The 18,947-nt window shown below is 37.3% G+C and overlaps 1 protein-coding gene across 1 annotated transcript in view; it reads left to right on the forward strand.

Annotated features, from left to right (window-relative positions):
• CALCR (calcitonin receptor) overlaps positions 1-18,947 on the forward strand; it is a 60,670-nt gene that overhangs the window by 18,296 nt on the left and 23,427 nt on the right. The window contains exon 6 of the mRNA XM_059395748.1: positions 5,771-5,897. Coding sequence (XP_059251731.1) covers positions 5,771-5,897 — 127 coding nt within the window. The remainder of the gene's footprint in view (positions 1-5,770; positions 5,898-18,947) is intronic.

Below are 18,947 nucleotides of genomic sequence, written 5' to 3' on the forward strand. Positions count from 1 at the left end.
AAGTGAAACGTGAGAGCCAAATCAGCAAAGAAAATAAGAATATTCCTTCAGCACTCATTTCTATATTAATACGAATTTCTATCTTCATGGAAGATGTGTGTTTAAAAGTACAGCACGTAAGTAAAGTATTTCTCAACTGGTTCAGTTAGACCCAGAACAGAATTAGTCTGATCAAACCCCTGAGAGAATCTGGGGGCAGAGTGTCTAGAAAGCACCTAATTTTGTCCTACTGTCTCTCAATTCCAGAAGCCTACCAAACAGCAACTTAAATCTTAGGAGGAAAATCAAGTCTTATTGATTTATAATCTGAATACGGTAATGGGAAGACAGAAACTGAAATAGCTTGTTCTCCAGAGTACACACAACCAGAGACAGATAGGATATGAAAAACATACATGCTGAGATACCAATATTAAGATCGAAAAGCAGTCACATCTGATTTTAATACTTGTTCTTAATTTTATCTTAAACCTACCCAAATTAAAAATCTCAAGGGCATCTGTTTTCTTCAAATTAAAGTATGAAAAAAAATTAAAGTATATTTCTGAATGTTCAGATTTTTTCTGTATATTTGCATTTCATAAATATTAAAAGCAAAAAATAAAAGGTAATTCTGATCTATCACTGGATTTTATCTTTTAATTAGCAACATTTCCCCAGAATTGTTTTCAGATTCTCAACATCAGCCTTAACGCCTTTACTGCACATTACAATGGAAGCTTTTATGATTTATGTGCTTAAGTGGCATCATCTGTGTGAAACCTGAGCAAAAATATAATCATCACTCCCTTGCTTAATTCTGCATTCCCAGGCTTGAGTTATTCTGCAAAATCTAATCAATTTCATAAAACTTTCATGAAACCAAAATGAGAAGTTACACCCAGCTCCACTTTTGAGACCTAATGCCCCATTCATAATCATCCCACTGAAATCTCACTCTCAACTCATAAACTGTGCCTTATAGGGTCTATAAAAAGGAATAACCCTGCAGGTGTCCCCCTCAAACCAGCAGGCTAAGAAAGCCTGCAGAGGAATTTACAGTTACTAAATATACAGGAGGCTGTGGAACTGCCATTACTTTGCTGCTAAAAATCTGGGAGATTACTCATATATATACTCATTTTCTTTGCAGGAAAAATAGTTAGGAGCAACAGTACGGAGAGGGATTAAATAGAAACATCAAATTTATTCAGCAAGACTCCCTCACTACTAGATGCCATAGTAAATGTCAACAAGAGAGTTAAGATGAAGATCCCCTTAGGGAAGACGGTCTTGAGAAAGTCCCATAAGTGGCCATTTATCTGTGTTTGTTCCCTGACCGTTTTAAGCAAGTTTGCAATAAAATTCACTTACCCCATCAGTTCCACTTGGAATTTACCAATTGACATTTCTGTGGAATTATCCTAAATTACTAAAACATCTCACTGTTTTCTCTCAAAAAATCACCACAATCAAACATTCATTAACATCCATTTTGACTGTTTGATACTCATGCCTTACTGATTGTTGAATTTTGAATATTAATTACTCTTGCCTGAAAGTGGATAGAGATCTATGTTGGAAGACAGGGGGTGTCTTTATTGCTCTGCATTGTCTATGTTACATTACCTTGGCCGTATCAATACAAAAAAAGGGCTTCCACAGGGACCTCCAGAAGCAATACTGATTCCACGCTACACACTCAGTATGCACTGTTACTCTCTGTCACATCTACAAAGTGGATGAAGAGTTAACACTTTATCTTGTACTTGTAGAGTAGCCACTATTATACATCTCTGGTTGCCTTCCTAGTGCTCCAGAAACACCACTCAATCAATGGCACCAAAGACAGCCGGCATCCTTTCTCCCAACCCACCCTTGACATGACAGGACATAAAAGATAACTGTTGCTCATGTCTTGGCAAACTCTTCCCTCATAGAACAGCAGTAATAGGAAAAGAGACAAGAATAATGATTGAAAAGGAGTTCCGTAAGGAAAAAGATTCTGTGTTAAATCAAAAAGTATAAAGTCTCTTGTCAGAGAGGAAAGATGTATAAGACACTGGGTTTCGAATTTTTCTAGGAGTTTTAATGCAATCCATTCCATATTCCCTCCCATCCCCTCACTTGTCTTGTCCATTGTGAACAAGATAGGATTGCCAGGTAAAGAAAACTTTGAGTTACACAGAAAGCTACAACTGCTTGTATCAATCACAGCAGGTATTGCAATGCATATTTTCACATGTACCAGTAAACTCAAAACAGCTTTTACTTGGTTTATGACTGACTTCTTTCCTTATTTATTTTGCATATGATTATCATTACAGTCTTACAAAGAACTGAACACTGCTGTTCCTTATCCTGTGATATCAAACTGGTTTACACAATCTGCAAAACTTAAGGCAAATATTAAATGCCTTCTTATACAACTACAAGCTCCCCCAAATCACACACATGCATATCTAATGTCCCAATTACTTGAAACATTTTTCACTGTGGAAGATTTACACCAAGTAAACTAAAACCATGAAAATAACATTAAGTTTGAGCCTTAAAATATGGCATCTTGAGAGTCATATCTAAGTAAATCATTATCGCTTCCTCACATCTGAATGACACTTTGGTTGGGCCAAGACAGAAGTAGATGTTGTCTTATCATCCTGCTATTAAAGAATCTATAGTACTTGGGGTTCCCTGCCATTCAAAAAGCAAGGAATGTTTGGTCTATCTAAATAAATACCTATTTTCATCAAGAGGCATGAAGTATAGGGGCCTCTGGGTGGCTCAGTGGATTAAGCCTCTGCCTCTGGCTCAGGTCATGATCTCGGGTCCTGGGATCGAGCCCCACATCAGGCTTTCTGCTCAGCAGGGAGCCTGCTTCCCTTCCTCTCTCTGCCTGCCTCTCTGCCTACTTGTGATCTTTCTGTCAAATAAATAAAATCTTAAAAAAAAAAAAAGAGGTATGAAGAATAGCTAATATCAGTTTTGTGCTTTTTCTACTTAAGACATTTCAGATCTGACAGATCATGTTCATTCAAGCAACAAAATATTCGCATTGAAAACAATTGAACACCTAATTCCTTATGTTAAGTTCAGTTAACCTCTTTAGCATCCTGTGCCTCTCCTTCAGAACAGTTATCCTAATAAGAGTAAATAAATAATTATGTAGTATATAAGGTCCCCGTAGACAGAAGCTGTCTGTTTTGTTCACCCATATATCCCTAGTATCTACCAGAAGGTCTGAATCATACAGTAGTGTGTGTTGGATTATCAAATGGGTACACAGTAATATGTGTTGGATTACTGAATGAATTTTAATAAACTTAAAGTACCTCTAACTTGCTTCAAAAGGCTGAGTGTAAATGTCATCAAGTAAGTGTAATAAAATTTTTTAAACTCAATAAGCAGAAATTATATTGAAACTTTAAAACACAGAAACTCATATTCTATACTAGTCATATTCTTCCTTTGGAACCTAACAGTTTATCCAGCTTTAAACCAGATCATTTTCTCATTATGTACATAATACTGCACTAGATAGAGGTTTTTGCTACTGTTGAACAACAGCATAATGTTCAATATTAGTTAGTTAATACCTACAGCAAGAACTTGGCAAGTGTTCAGTATGATACAAAGTATAAGATATGAGACAATCTAGCATTTAAGTAATTCTTTGAGGTACTAGAAAGCTGTTTACTGGTCACAGCATGAAGAAGCAAACAGCTCTTATGTAAAGATTTTTAATTTAAAAACATGAGTATCAAACCCTGTAGGATATCAGACCCTCTTCTAGGTGGACAGAATGAATTCCTTTAGCACCCCCACTCTGGTGACAGAAACAGAGAAAATAAGAGGCAAACAAACAGATAGATGATATGTCAGGAGGTGGTGTTAAGAACAAAAAATAATAAAGCAGGGACAAGAGGGCGATGGAGTAATAAGCTAGAAGCGAAGGAAGTATATTTCTGATTTTGATTTTTGAGTTTTGAGTATTAACCAGTCCTTTACACTGATGTCGTACATTGGCAGATTATTGAACTCTACCTGGTCAAAAGAAAAACAGTCATGAGAATAGCGACGCTCTTTGATGCATCCATCTATACTCTTTAGTTCTGGATCATGTCAACTGCTGTTGATTTAAGCCAGGCTGAATCCAATAATGAGACCACAGATACTTGCCCCCCAGTGAGAAGAATTATAAAATGCTATTATGACTCTATGAAAAATGGCAGGTCACAGGTTTAATGTAGCAGTCTCAATAATGAAGAGTTTATGCAGGATAAATGGGTATGATGTTTTGCATAAATAATTTTTTCTTTTTAAAGCCTTAAGTTTGCAACCTACTTTTATAATACTATTATAAAACCAATTAGATTTGGTTTGTTTAACAGAGCTTTCTGCTGCCAGATAAAGTAGTACATGGATGTGTGTGTGTGTGTGTAAGTTCTTCTCTAAACCCTTCCTGAATATTAAGTTCTGCATTCTATCCCTGATCAACAAGTTGAAAATTTTAAAATATTCTGTATTTACTATTTACTAATGGCTATGCTTCCTGAAAGTTGGAAGATGTAGCTACAATAATCAAAAAATGCCCTAACAGATGATCTCATTACTTAAATATACTTTTTACTACAGATAATTACATTTTCTTTTGATTTGAAATTTAGGAAAGCATTGTAAATAAACCCAGACCATTCTCATATTTCATCTTTCCCCAGAATTCCCTTTTCAAAATTCCTAGAATCCTAATTTCCTTCCATGAAAATTTTTTTTAGAAATAGTTACTGTGATCTATCATTGGCATCATTAACTGAATGTTTTGAATTTTCATATTATGTTAAACATTTTTTGACAGGATCAATTATGGTAAATGCAAGATTTTTGTTCATCAAGGATAATCATTCCAATTTTGTTATAGCCATCCTACAGGGTTCTCTCTATTTGCATCGAAAAGTAAAATAGGATATTCAAACTAATGTTTATTTATGTGCTCATTCACACAAATACATATGTACAAGCTTATGAAGTGGAGGAGAGAGGAATGAAAAATCAAACAAATTGTTTAGTACCCAAAAGGTGGGAAATGGCTATGCCAATAATCGGCAGAACTTGGATGGGTTTCCTCAGAGGGAAACCACAATATGCCTTCTAATGAGATCAAATTTGAGCCTATTTAGAATTCTCTGACTGTGTCTGAGCTCCACCATCAGGAGGATGTGGAAAGGGAGAACCACAGAATTGATTCTAGTTGGAATATGAGAAATAAGAAAATGATAGAAGAAATGGCAAAAGAGAAGAATGATGGAGATTTAATAAAGTCTGGGATCGGTCAAGGACACAAATTCAGTACTTTGTCAAGGGCAGCCTTGGTTCTGACTTCATGCTCTGTTATCCCATTTGCCACACGATTTCTGCCTGGTTACATCAATGAATATTCGACTTTTCATCAGAAGCACCCTCCCAACCCTAATGGCTTCTCTTGTAAGAGTCCTTCTCTTAATTAATTTCATGACATTTGCTATAATTAAAAGTGATTTTATCACTCACTCTTTGAGTTATTGTATGAAGTCATGCTGAGGGCTGAAAACTAGGAGCTTCCGTGACTGGAAACTGTTTTTAAAAATCAGGCAGAAAAGTGGTGATGAGCCTTTAAGCTGGGACCAGCCTCACTTATTTCTACAGAACTCTCACCTATTGTTAAAGGAAATATTACAAATATTACCAAAACTTTTTTTCCAGGTACTTCAACATTTTGGCACTAGATAATGCTTTCTGTTACATTTTCTTCCAGGAGCCTTGGCTGTCAAAGGGTGACTCTGCACAAGAATATGTTTCTGACTTACATTCTGAATTCCATGATTATCATCATCCACCTGGTTGAAGTCGTACCCAATGGAGAGCTTGTGAGAAGGGATCCTGTAAGCATTGCATGATTCATTCGTGATTTATTCTTAAGGACCTAGTCCCTGTAAATAGTGAATGTGATGCTATTTGTCTGACTTAGAGAGCTACAGGTGTGATCATACTGACTTTTACAGTTGAGTTTTGCAAAAAGCATGGTGTATCATTTCTATCCAGTTATTGGAACTAATTGCTATATGCAGTAGTAAAGAGTTGGGAATAATTCAGTCATAACCAAGTAAGAATTGTACAACAAATCAAGACTTTTTACTACTAACAAAAAATGTATTCACATCTATGGGAAGTTTACTGAGCACATTTTATGAATATAGGTAATACGAGGTGTACTAAGGCAATGCCTCAGTGTGTCACTAATCAGTTACAGGTAAGCCTATATAGGAATCCCCTTCGTGTCCTGGCACTGGGCTGGGCTTGTGCCAGCCAACTGAGCTATAAGTAGCTATGTATCTACCTGATAAGCCATATAAATACTGTCATATTTTATGTCTGTATGGCTTGAAAAGGTTTTAAATACCCTGAGCTTAGTCACTGTCTTCTCCCAATCTCTGCTGTTGATCCCCATTGACTGAGCTCAGTCATAAACCAGAGGACAAGGATGCCCTGGTAGAGATGTACAGATGGGTTTCTCTGGGCCCAGGGCGGTGGGAGCAGGGTGAAGAGTGCATCTGAAAGCACAAACAGAAGCTATCTAGCACCCAGTGAATGACCAAGGGATATTTTCATTTTTGTTTCTCTGCTTAACTGTGTTATGCAAGCATCTGTAGATAGCCTCATCTTTCAAAACTGGCGTTTGACAGCTCTGCCAACCCAAAGACAAAAATGCGTGAAATCTGCCCAGAGCATGCATCCTGCGTGACAGTGGCATGGCATGGGAAAGCAGCTTAATTTGGCTTCTAACAAATCCACACTGCTAATCATTTTTGCAGTGTGAATGTATTTAGAAGGATATTATGGTCCATATTTTAAAACCATGGCATCTTTTCTTAGCTTACCTGCAAAATGTGATCCAATGGGTTTATCTTCATGAGTTTTCTTTTTTATGTTTTTTTTTAAGATTTTATTTATTTATTTGACAAAGAGAGAGAGATCATAAATAGGCAGAGAGGCAGGCAGAGAGAGAGCGGGAAGCAGGCTCCCTGCTGAGCAGAGAGCCTGATGCTGGGCTCGATCCCAGGACCCTGAGATCATGACCTGAGCTGAAGGCAGAGGCCTAACCGACTGTGCCACCCAGGTGCCCCAATGAGTTTTCTTTTTTAATGTCAACTGATTTCAATAAAAATAATTTCATTTCATCTAGTCTTCCCAAGACTCCAGCAAAGGATGGATATTATTCCCGTTATTAACTGAGTACACTGAGATTCAGTGAAGGGACGGGTCCTCTGTCCTGTGGTTATTTAGAGATGGGACTCAAACCCAGACATGTCTCACTCAGAAGCCCGTCCTCTCTTCTATATACCACATTGTGCTCTTGATTTATTTCCTTAGGAAGAATTGTTCTTAAAGAAATAGCCTCAATCCAAAAAAAAAAAAAAAAAAAAAGTTCCAACAAAGTGGTTGGAACTAGAGAGTATTAAGCTAAGTGAAATAAGTCAATCAGATAAAGACAATTACCATATGATCTCACTCATATATGGAATTTAAGAAACAAAACAGGATCATAGAGGAAGAGAGGAAAAAATAAAACAAGACAAAATCGGAGAAGGAGACAAACCATAAGAGACTCTTAATCATAGGAAACAAACTGAAGGTTGCTGGAAGGGAGGGGGTGGGGGGTAGGGTAAGTGGGTGAAGAACATTAAGGAGGGCACGTGATGTAATGAGCACTGGGTATTCTATAAGACTGATGAATCACTGACCTCTACCCCTGAAGTCATTAATACATTATATGTTAATTGTATTTAAATTTTTTAAAAAGTTAAAAAAGAAAGAAAGAAAGAAAGAAAGAAATGGGCTGAGCCATTCCAAAGTGGTAATTGTCCATAATTGAATACATATATTTAATTAGGGACGCTAACTCCTATTAAGATGTAGAAGCAATTAACTAAGCATTTCTCAGCAAAAAAGATTCAAAGTTTTGGTTTCCCATACCCCATTAAGTGTGGAAATCCTGAAAAAGTTACTATCTGTATGGAGGAGGCCAGGAAATGGCACTGAGTCATTAAAGAATCAATGCAGTGCTCAGTGGTCACATTATGAAGTATTGTAAATTCTTGAGAAGGCTTTCTCCCATCACTTTTGTGGGGGTCTCCTACCCATCTCCTGTATCATTCCACAGCCCACTCTCTAGAGGCTCGTAGGGTGAAGGGGCTTTTCGTCCATTGTAAGACCATACTAAACATACTATCTTCCCTAAATAGTCTAAATTCAGGATTCTTTCAGATTCACTATTGAATTACAGAAGCCATTTAACCTTATCCATCAACAAGAAAAATAAAAACTGCCCTGCTTACTTCCAAGAACTTGTCTTGGAGTCCCAAAAGAAGCATAAAGCTTTTAAAAATTCCCAAGGGCACAATATTGCAAGTGATTGCTCACAAGTGATTGCTAACTCTTGCCCTGTAACTAATGCCCTTGGTCTCTGCACTTGGCTTCCCTAACTCATCTATTAGTTTACTCATTGCTCTTAACAGCTCATGAGTTTATCACTGGATGTTTTCACTTTCATAGGATACTTTAGGGGCAGACGTGCCTGTATACTTGGCCAGTCACCATGCACACCTGCCTGCTAGCCACCACCAGGTCAACCTGACTTTGCCTTGCAGCTTCTCTATTACTTGGAAACCTATAATAAAGCCTGTAAGCAGATGTCTAGGGACCCAGTTCAACTACAAGGCAGCTGATCTCCTGGGAGAAGAGAAGTGTGAGCATAGAGGAGACAGAGAAATTAAGAGTAAGCTTTCTTATAGAAGAGTGAGGTTGGCTCTGTTGCACACATTAGGGACTCTCAGTGACCTAAGTTTGAAAAAAAGGAAAGAAGCTTATCTTTATGGCATGACTAACACCTGGTTCTGCCAATCAATATATTGTTAACCTAACAGAATTATGACTTAAGCTATCCAAGAACAAACTTCCTAGGAAACAAAATTGTAAAATCTTGAAAGGTAGAATTTAATCCAATCAATCAAGTGTTTATTGGGTGCCCCAAACTCAAATTTTAGTCTTTAAGCTAAACTGAATTTCATAGCATTTGGGGAACATCGCTATTTATGATAATCCCTAGAAATGGACCACACCTCATGTGGAAACAGTTTCCTATGTCTCATAACCATACATGAGGGATTCAGCCCTTTGTTTACCTATTTCCAAGTGTTTGTAATTTTTTTTTAATGGAAAACAAAGGAGCAAAAAGTCTGTGTGCCTGAAAGAGAAGCCTCGTCTCCTCTGAGGGCTGACAAAATGAAAATAAGCCACCAATAATAAGCCACTGACAGTGGGAAACAGGAAACAGTCATAATGTGTGAACACCCTGTGCCCCCTTTCACATTTCCAAAAGTCTTTTTATTCCATAAGACAAAATTTGGAAATTTGCCCTGTTTACCAAATACATACAAATAGTGTTGGCTAAAAAGAAATGGCTACAATGACAAAAATTAATTCATGTTTGCAAGTTGTGAAGCATAATGCACTTGGCCCCCCAAAACGATGTCATTTGTGTTTAGTATGTTTTCTATTTGCAACAGTCATTGTTTTCCAGTGGGATCTTGCTAAATCTTTTCTCATATGCAAACAACTCAGGGCTGCTCTGTCTAAGCAAACAAAGTTCAACAAAGGGCAAGAAAGAACCCTTGAGTAGGATGTCTTATATGATACTCAACCTTGAACTGTTTATTTCCAAGAGAGACAAAGGTCTTAAAATCTGTGTTATAGCTCCACTTGAAAATAGATATTCTGTTATAAATGGGTTCATAGAGGCCCAATTTATTAAGTATTGCTTCCCATCCAGCAGACTCTGAAAGTGAACTGCAGTTGAAACCATAAATCCAGGCATCAAGAAAGGAGAAATTTCCCTGTTGTAATATAATTAAATTTATAGGGGATAAAGAAGAAGTAGGAAAAGTTTAAGTAGGAAAGCCCCATCTTTCCTAAGGGTAAAGTTCTCCATCTCTAAAGAGCCAGACAAAATAACGTCTCAACACTGAGAATCAGGTCATCAATATATTACTAAGTCACATGCAAAATTGTATATTTAAAATGTACTTTAACTAAATTATTTAAAATATATTTTTCTTGAAAAAGTGACATTCCAGGAAACTTAGATTAAGGTTCTCCATAGCCAAGAAGAGTGGAGATATTAAAGAAAAACCCAAGAAAAGGCTCCCACCAAAAACAACAACAACAAAAGACAAAAAACCAAAAACCAAACCCACAAGAAATTTTTGAAAAAGGGAAATTATTGGACATTGTCAAATTACACATATCAATTGAAATGATAACTAACAAAAAATATATAACTGCAGCCATAAATTAAGGCATTTTTATCAGCATTCCATTTACCTATGATTCAGGTATGTGTCATATATATATATATATATATATATATATATATATATATATAATTTAAAGATACTTTTTCTCTTAAGCAAACTGAAAGCAGAGTTGTGGACTATTTTTTTTTCATTTTGACCCAATTCTCAGGTCACTGAATCAGCAGTTAAGAGGCAAAAAGATTTTCCTTCCCAGTGCCCAAGGGAATATATTAAAAAGAAAGTTATTTCTTGTGAAAGGAGGCTGCATCCTCCCAAATGCTGTTGTACTACTTCTATAAGAGTTTATTTTTGGGGGGCAAAAGAAAACAATGTTCTCACTCCTCAGTAGGGAATCCCCTTGGGTTTGTGCCCCCCTTACCCATCTAAGTAGTTAGATTCATTCCTTGAAATTTTTTTAAGTTAGGCAGATTCTCTGCTGTAAAACCAAGGGTGAGAATTTCATTCCTTGACATTCTTTTTTAAAAAGTTAAACTCAAAATAACTCATGGCATAAATAAGGGCTGAATAGAGCCTCAGTTTATTGAGTGATGTGAAAATTGCCCATTGTCATTTGTGTCATTTGAGCATTTCATTTCCATAATATCTAAAATTTCATTTTCTTGTTCTATCTGCTTATTTGATGATCTTCATGTAGAGAGTCAGGAGGCAGAATTAAAAGCATTGTTCTTACTGCATCTAAAGGAAGCTGGCAGCATATTTGTCATTTTCTACAAAGAAATGTCTCTCTGCACTTTTTCTCCAGGTCTAAAAGGGACAATACAGGGAGATTAGATTTTACTGGGAAACTGGGCACTTTGCACTTCAAAAGTCAAAATCATCCAGTCACATTTTCTGTAGCCTCTTACATAAGTAAAGTCAAATGAGTCCTAAATTGTGAAAAACAATTTCTTCTAATTCTAATTTGTTTGGGACAGTTGAGCCACCAGACTATGTCAGAACTTCATCCTAGTTGTAGGAAGCTCAGTTTGGAATGGATGCCCAGAACTGAGACACCAGAGACAGATGAAACCCAGGTTGGAAACAGGACTCCTCATACCCAGTCCAGAGGAGGCTGGTACCAGGGAGGGCATCTCAGTGTGAGAGAGGTGACAGGGACAGCAGTTTTTGAGATGAGAGAGATCACTGCAGGTAAAAATATATTGACATTATTCACCTTAGTAGCCTATGGAAGAAATTAGACTGGGAATGAAAAAGTATGTTGGATTTGAGGGACAATGCAGGAGAATGGTGGTAAGGAAATATCCTACTCTGGTCATTTATGCTATTTCATTTAGATATCGAAACCAGTAAGTGGTATTTTATCCAAGTTCATATGGTGCAGAGAAGTATGGAGGATTTCTTTATTTCCTTTAAAATGTGTTATTTATAAGAGACCACTTTCCTATATGGATTGAAGAACATATTGCTAAAAATGGCTATAAAACATCAACCAACCTGTATTTTCTCTCATCGGGCCAATCTGGGTGGTTCCTCTTCATAGGAAATCAGTGATGACAAATGGTGCCTTGTGAGATGGTTTAGGTAGTGAGGCTTCATGTCAACATTTGCAGCTAAGCTATTATGAATTTCTTACAGATTTGTTTTCACTCTCAAAAAGCTTATAGTTGAGATAGAAAGAATTTTGTACCCTCCAGCAGTGGTACATTCTGTTGGTTCATTGCTAGAAGGCTAAGGAGCCCAGTCAGTTTGTACGTAGAGGGATTGCTCCCAGTACTGTAGCATTGATCTTACTGGTCTTACAGGATCTCAAATCCTTAGCTCTTAAACCTAATGTACAGATTATTCTGCGCCGTTAAGCAATGTCCTTAACCTCACTTTTCTAACGTGTAAAGTGCCGATGATAATCGCACCTTCCTCACAGAGTCGTTAGCAAGGGTTAAATGAACGGATACACCTAAAAATCTTCAGAGCATTCTGGCACAGAACAACTCTCAAATGTTAGCTATTGTTATTTATATGATAGTTGTTATCATGGTTGGTAGGCCTTAAGCACTGTCATTTTCTCCTGGGGCACCTAGTTTCATTTCTGCATGACACAGCATAAATTTGGAAACTTAAGAGCATTTGTAAAAATAAATAAATAAATAAATAAATAAGATAAAATAAAACTGCTTCAATCTAAAAGGGACTAAGTGGAAAAACAGAATACAGAGAATACTCAGAAGTTAGTAAATCGGAAATCAGCGAGGTCTGAGAAAATAAAATTCAGTCAGTCATGGCTTGAGAACCTCTAGTGAAGAATGACATAATATCCTCATTATACCATATAGAGAAACACCCTTGAGCGTGGCAAGCTGTTAATTTGTATTCCCCTGTTGCATTCTTAACAAGTTGTGGTTTTTTTTTTTCCCCCCAACATGGGTGCATCCTGCTGTTCTGTTTCCTGTGGCTTTGTTTTCTGAACACTTCCAGAGTGCTTGCTTTGCCAATCTGTAGGTCATCTTCCAACATTCTTATCTTAGTTGGGACTTTTATCTCCCGTGCCTTCTTTCCCCCTAAACACACGGAATCCCAACCGTTCCATAGACTCAAGCTCATTTTCTCTGACGCTTTATCAGAAATCAGCCCAGGACTGCCTGACAGACTCACATTTAATTGCAAATGTTACATTCTTAAATTCCTCTGGAGAAAGACTGCAGTACTTCCTTACAAAGTTATTTAATGCTGACTTTCTGACTGGGGGATTTTTCTCCTTCATTCAGCTAGCTTTAAAGACAGTTTTTGAGTTTATATGAGTGCCTTTTGCTCCTTCATTTATCAACTGCCCTGCCATCTTGACAAAAAGTACTGTGATCCCTCCTCATGAGGTTTTAGTATAAATGTGCATCTAAGTCGGGACTTGCCCCACTGCATTGTGCTTCTACTGAAACACAGATAATTAGCATTATAAGCACTGGAGGGCCCGTGAGTAACCAAAACAGGAATCAGATACTGAAGAATTTCCTTCTATAATCTAAACCCATTCAGAGTGGCCCATGGACCAACAGCATCAGGATGCCCACATGCTCCCTAGAAGTGTAGAATCTCAGGTCCCATGTTAGACCTTCTAAATCATGATCTCTTCTGCTAGAGCCCAAGAACCTGTGTTTTAACAGGCTCTGCCAGTGATTTTGATGCATCCTAATATTTCAGAAAATCACCCCGATAGGAAGATAATGACTATGGATACTTTCATTATTTACATTTGACCTGGACATATTTGCAGGGTTGCATTTTAAAATGCTTTCAGGAACTCAGATTCCTGTAAGTAAACCATAGTTATCCCTTTTAGAATTTAATATCAAAGAGTAGATTAGGGGCACTTTGGTTGCACAAGTTGGTTGAGCATTCAACTCTTGGTTTTGGCTCCAGTCATGATCTCAGTGTGTGGGATCAAGTTCCACGTAGGGCTTCACACTCAACACAGAGTCTGCCACTTCCCTTTCTAAAATAAATAAATATTTTTTCTAAAGGAGTAGATTAAAGGGCATTTTCAACCTTGTGAGATATATGAAGGGATGGAGAGGAAAAGTTAAGCAATATTCCTTTTGAGTTCTCCATGTATCAAAATAACCCTCTCACTTCAATAGAAGAGAGCTGGGGAAATTACCAACCTTACTCAATGTCAGTCTCATTTAATCCATCCTCCCTGGTAGACAAACAAAATGTTTGCCCAAAATTCACAGTGGCATTCACTCCAGTTCCAAATAATTCAAGGAAGATCACGGAGATGAAGCCTTCATGTCCCAAAAGTTTATGCCCATACAAGACAGAATGATCTACACATCACGTAGATACAAGAGACAAAACAAGCCAGAGACACAGAACCAGCTGGTGCCTTGTTGACATACATATATCTGTTGGCCAGATCTTCTGGAACATTCACAGAAGAACAAAATGTGATTTCCAGAAACTTAACAGACTCCAACAAAATCAGCCAGAAGATCGGAATCCTTTTTGTTTTGGCTTTTAGTTGTGATTAACCTACCTCTCTCCCACAAGGATTTTTTTCTCTACATTTTTACTCACCACTCCTCCCCATTTCCTAGTTTTTCTGGATGGTTTCATCGCAGTTTTCACCTGTAACCAACCCTGGTGGTCTGTGTGGAAGTGATTAGAACATAGATAAAGTCCTAATCCAAGCAGTCATTCACAGGAGACAGCATTGCCCCTACAGCCCTGACTGCTTTTTCCAGAGGAAACCCCACATTGACTCTGAAAGTATAAAATACTTCTTCCATTGCACCTGGGCCCAGTATGTCATGTTTTCTTAGAGAAACTGGAAGAAACCCTTTCCAGTTTTTCCTGATTCACATAACATCCTCAGATAACTGTGAATGACACAGAAAAACTTCTCTGGGGTAGCACTACTGCAGCTCCCCCAAAAGCTCTAAAGAGAAGTTGCCCTGAAAAAAGTAATCAAAAAATCTCCCTCGTAGGAAGATAAAGAGACCTTGGGGATTTAGAAATTAACATTTAGAAATAAAAACACCCAAGAAACGAAAATTTACAGTCCTATGACTAGAGCAAGTTAAATGCTAGCCTGAAAAGCAGACATACAATAGGCAGGAAAAACCTATGAAGAAAATAAGAAAGTGAAAATCTTCACTGAAAACTGAAATTTGAGGTCATGAGGCACCAGGCCAGATGTAAGCTACCTTTGATATAAATATATCACATTCCAGAGAAACATTCTCATTTCTCCCTCTAAACTCTGCACATTTGGAATGTAGTCCAATGGTTGATATGTTAGGGAAACATAACATTCCTAACAGCATGAAATGATCAGTCACCTAATAAAGAAATTGATTTAAAGAATATAAAGTTTTGGGGCACCTGGGTGGCTCAGTTGGTTAAGCTTCTGCCTTTGGCTCAGGTCATGATCCCAGGGTCCTGGGATTGAGCCCCACTTTGGGCTCCCTGATCAGTGGGGAGCCTGCTTCTCCCTCTGACCCTCCCCCCTCTTATGCTCTCACTCTCTCTCTCCCCCCAAAATAAAAATCTTTAAAAAACAATATAAAGTTTTGCTTATAAATTTATAGATTATCATCCTTAAAATGAAGGCCTAAAGAGAGAGGCAGTATTGTGGAGTTGTATAGTAGCTGTGTTGGATATTAACATTTGCCTATAAAACTAACATTCTCAAATAACCAAAATTATCCTCAAACATCCCTTAAATCATCTATCAATTACAATATACTTTCCTCTACAGAAATGCTTAGGCACACAAAAGTTTGAGGATGAGTTGTTTTTCTGAGCAACTATCTCTCCTTGGAGTGCTGAGTTCCTTGCTTTCAGATAGGTTCCAGAATAATAAGGAACCACTTACAAAAGGGAGAAAATGGCAGTGATAAATAACATCACTAATTTTTTTGCCAAGTCTTTTTGGAAACTTTGTAAAATGGATACTGTTTTGGAGACTTCGTAAAACTGATATTGTTTTAGAAAAGAAAAGCAATAGAAAAGATTGAAAAAGTAAGTCCTTAACTCTAAAAATGTAAAATAATTTCACTTCCTTTGATTATCTACCAAAATATTCAGATACCTCATTCCCTCATGACATGTCTCAAGACAATTCACAACCTCAAATAATTAAGTAAGGGAAATAAAACTCTTCTCAGCATCCCTCATCTCATCTGATCTAGTATCTCCTGTTTTATTTTGGTCTTATAACTGGGTTCAGTAGTGTTTATTATGAATGAGAAATAAACGCACACTTCCCATCATATCACAGAGAACGGGAACACTTGTAAACTTCTTCACGTAAAACCAAAAGCTAATTATGGAAACCCTTCTCCAATAATAATACTTCAAAATGATCCTGAAATCAAAATTCCTTCTCACAGATAGGGGGCAGACTGATGAAAGGCCCCATAACGTAGGACCTTTTTCAATCATTTGAGAGCATGTTTTCTTTTGATTTTCTGTTTTCTAAAGAAGTGCTATTTGGAATGATGGGGTGGTTAGAAGAGATACTGAGCATATTTGACTCAGACAAAACCTTGTTTTCTTTTAATTGAAATGATAAGGGAAGCAGCAAAAGACATACTTTTAAATAGGTCTCATATAACGATGGCCATTGTAGAAAAATGTTTCAACTGCATACATAAATAGTACTTCAATAGAGAGCATCCGTCTTCCTGTCACATGCAATTGAACTCAGCTGATAAATAAGTCTTGCATCTCTCCTTTATGAGAAAAAAATGATTATGGATTTTACATGTAATAAGCTCAAAGGCCTTGAAAAGTTCTGGATGATTTGCATGCGGTGTAAATAATTGAAAAATGTGAACCACTGTGACAGAGTAAAAAGGAGGTATATTATCAAAATTAAACTACCAGGTTTATAGGTGACTATATTTTAAAATATGTTATTTTACCATTATCTCAAGCCAGGGAATGTATTAAGATAAACTACAAATCATGAAAATTGGAAGTGTTTTCAGAAAGAAGACTTTGTATGCCCAGCTTGAAGACTTCTGTGCAAAGAAAAGGAACTGCTTTAACAGGGCCATAGGGTATAAAGGACAGGGAATTGCTGATGTTGGGAATGCTAACTTCTAAAGATATCAAAACTTAGAAGAACATGGCAGAGACTCAGGGGGGCACCCCTAACAGGGATCCTGCCCAGCACTGTAGGTTTTTTATTGATGTCAATAGCCTGACTCCTTCAGACATTTGCAAGAACCATAGGTCTGTTAGGAAAAAAGGACTCTGGAATTTATTTGCCAAATCTTGATTAAGCAGCTCTTATTTTGATACCTGAGAAAAAAATCAAAGTAGGTATCAAAATATTTTTAGTGAACAACATTATAAACACTACCCAAAACCATATTCATTTAGATTTAATTGGCATCTACTGCTCACCTTTTGTATAAATATTATTGAGTTGGGGCGCCTGCATCACTCAGATGCTTAAGCATCTGCCTTTAGCTCGGATCATGATCCCAACGTCCTGGGACTGAGTCCCGTGTCGGGCTCCCTGCTCAGCAAGAAGCCTGCTTCTCCCTCTGCCTCTGCCTCTCTCTGTGTGTCTCTCATGAATAACAGATAATTAAAAAGATAAATAAATAAATAAATAAATAAATGTTATTGGGTTTAAATTCTGAGGGTCCAGATAGGAGAAACTGCAGAGACAAAAAGATGATCAAGTAGACACATATTTAATAGCAATTACATGTTCACTTAATATGTAATCTAAATGTCCATTAAGTAAAATATAATAAAAAATTAACCTGGCAAATTTAACCAATGTAGACCACAATTCTTTATTAAACAGCATTTCTAAAAATGTCTTTTCCTTCGAGCAAAATATCTAGATTGACTTATCGATTCTTCTTCCCTGGCTCAAGTAAATATAACTTTGCACCCTTCCTTCTGTGCTAAAATGAACTGATGAGAAACCTTTTTTGAAGCTTCAGGGAAACATAAATAATCATGCTTAATCACTGGAAATCACTCTGAACCTAGAGGAAACTTTAAACTTTCTACTTTAAAACATAACAAACCTGGCAGCTTTGACTTGACAGAATTAATAAGAAGCTGGACCTGTTCACCTGATACTTCATTTTACCAATGAAAGGCAGAAATTGCAAGTATTTTGTAGAAGAGAAGAGTTTTTTGTCACATATATAATATATTATGTGAACGAAATATGCACTGGCTTGGCCCTTGCCAAAGATTTCCAGTATAGAAAGCTTACCTTTGGCAGCACTTCTCTGGGCCTTCAAGACTCTAGGTTTCTTGGGAGTATGGTTGCTGTTTGACGACTTTAATCTTCCAACCTAACGCCTGTAATCCAGTCCAAGAGTAAGAAGTATCTGTTATGCCACATTCCACATCTGCATTTCCTATGGTTCTCCATTCCCATTCCCTTTAATGTCTTCAGTCCTTCCACTCTAAGGTTTCTATGAATGATAGGATTAAATGTGTAATCCTTTCCAGAGGTATGGCATTTTAATAAGGAAATAGTCTTAAACTAAAGAAATGAAATTATGTGACATATCAGACATTTCGAAGATGGTGGAGTGAGTTCTGAGAAGTGAGATGGTATTCCCTAGCTCCCTTTCAGACCTGGTAACATACCCATAGGGCAAAGGTACCAAGAATGGTTCATGGTAGATTCTTCAATGGCTTAAAAGTAGGATATAGGCTGTGACCTACTGTTACCTGAATTGCTTCCATAGATCAGTGCTGATTTCCTTTCTACTTCTTATCCCCAAATCCTTCCCTTGTCCCCAGCACAATCAAAGAACACCTCAAAATATTGACCACCTGTTCTTAGGTTGGTCTTTTCTAAAAAGCCAAAAAATTCCAAGGCAGCTTTCTTATGGAGGCATTCTTTCCCCCATTGAATGTTTTTGTTTAAAGATTTATTTATTTATTTGAGAGAGAGAGAGAGAGAGAGAAAATGGTCATGGGTAAGGGCAGAGGAAGGGAGAGAGAGAATCCCAAGGAGACTCCGAGCTGAGCATGGACCCTGACACAGGGCTTGATCCCACGACCCTGAGATCATGACCTGAACTGAAACCCAGAGTCAGATGCTTAACCAACTGAGCCACCTAGGTGTCTCCACTGAAT

The sequence above is a fragment of the Mustela nigripes genome, chromosome 4 (genome assembly GCF_022355385.1).
Source record: "Mustela nigripes isolate SB6536 chromosome 4, MUSNIG.SB6536, whole genome shotgun sequence".
Classification (NCBI taxonomy): domain Eukaryota; kingdom Metazoa; phylum Chordata; class Mammalia; order Carnivora; family Mustelidae; genus Mustela; species Mustela nigripes.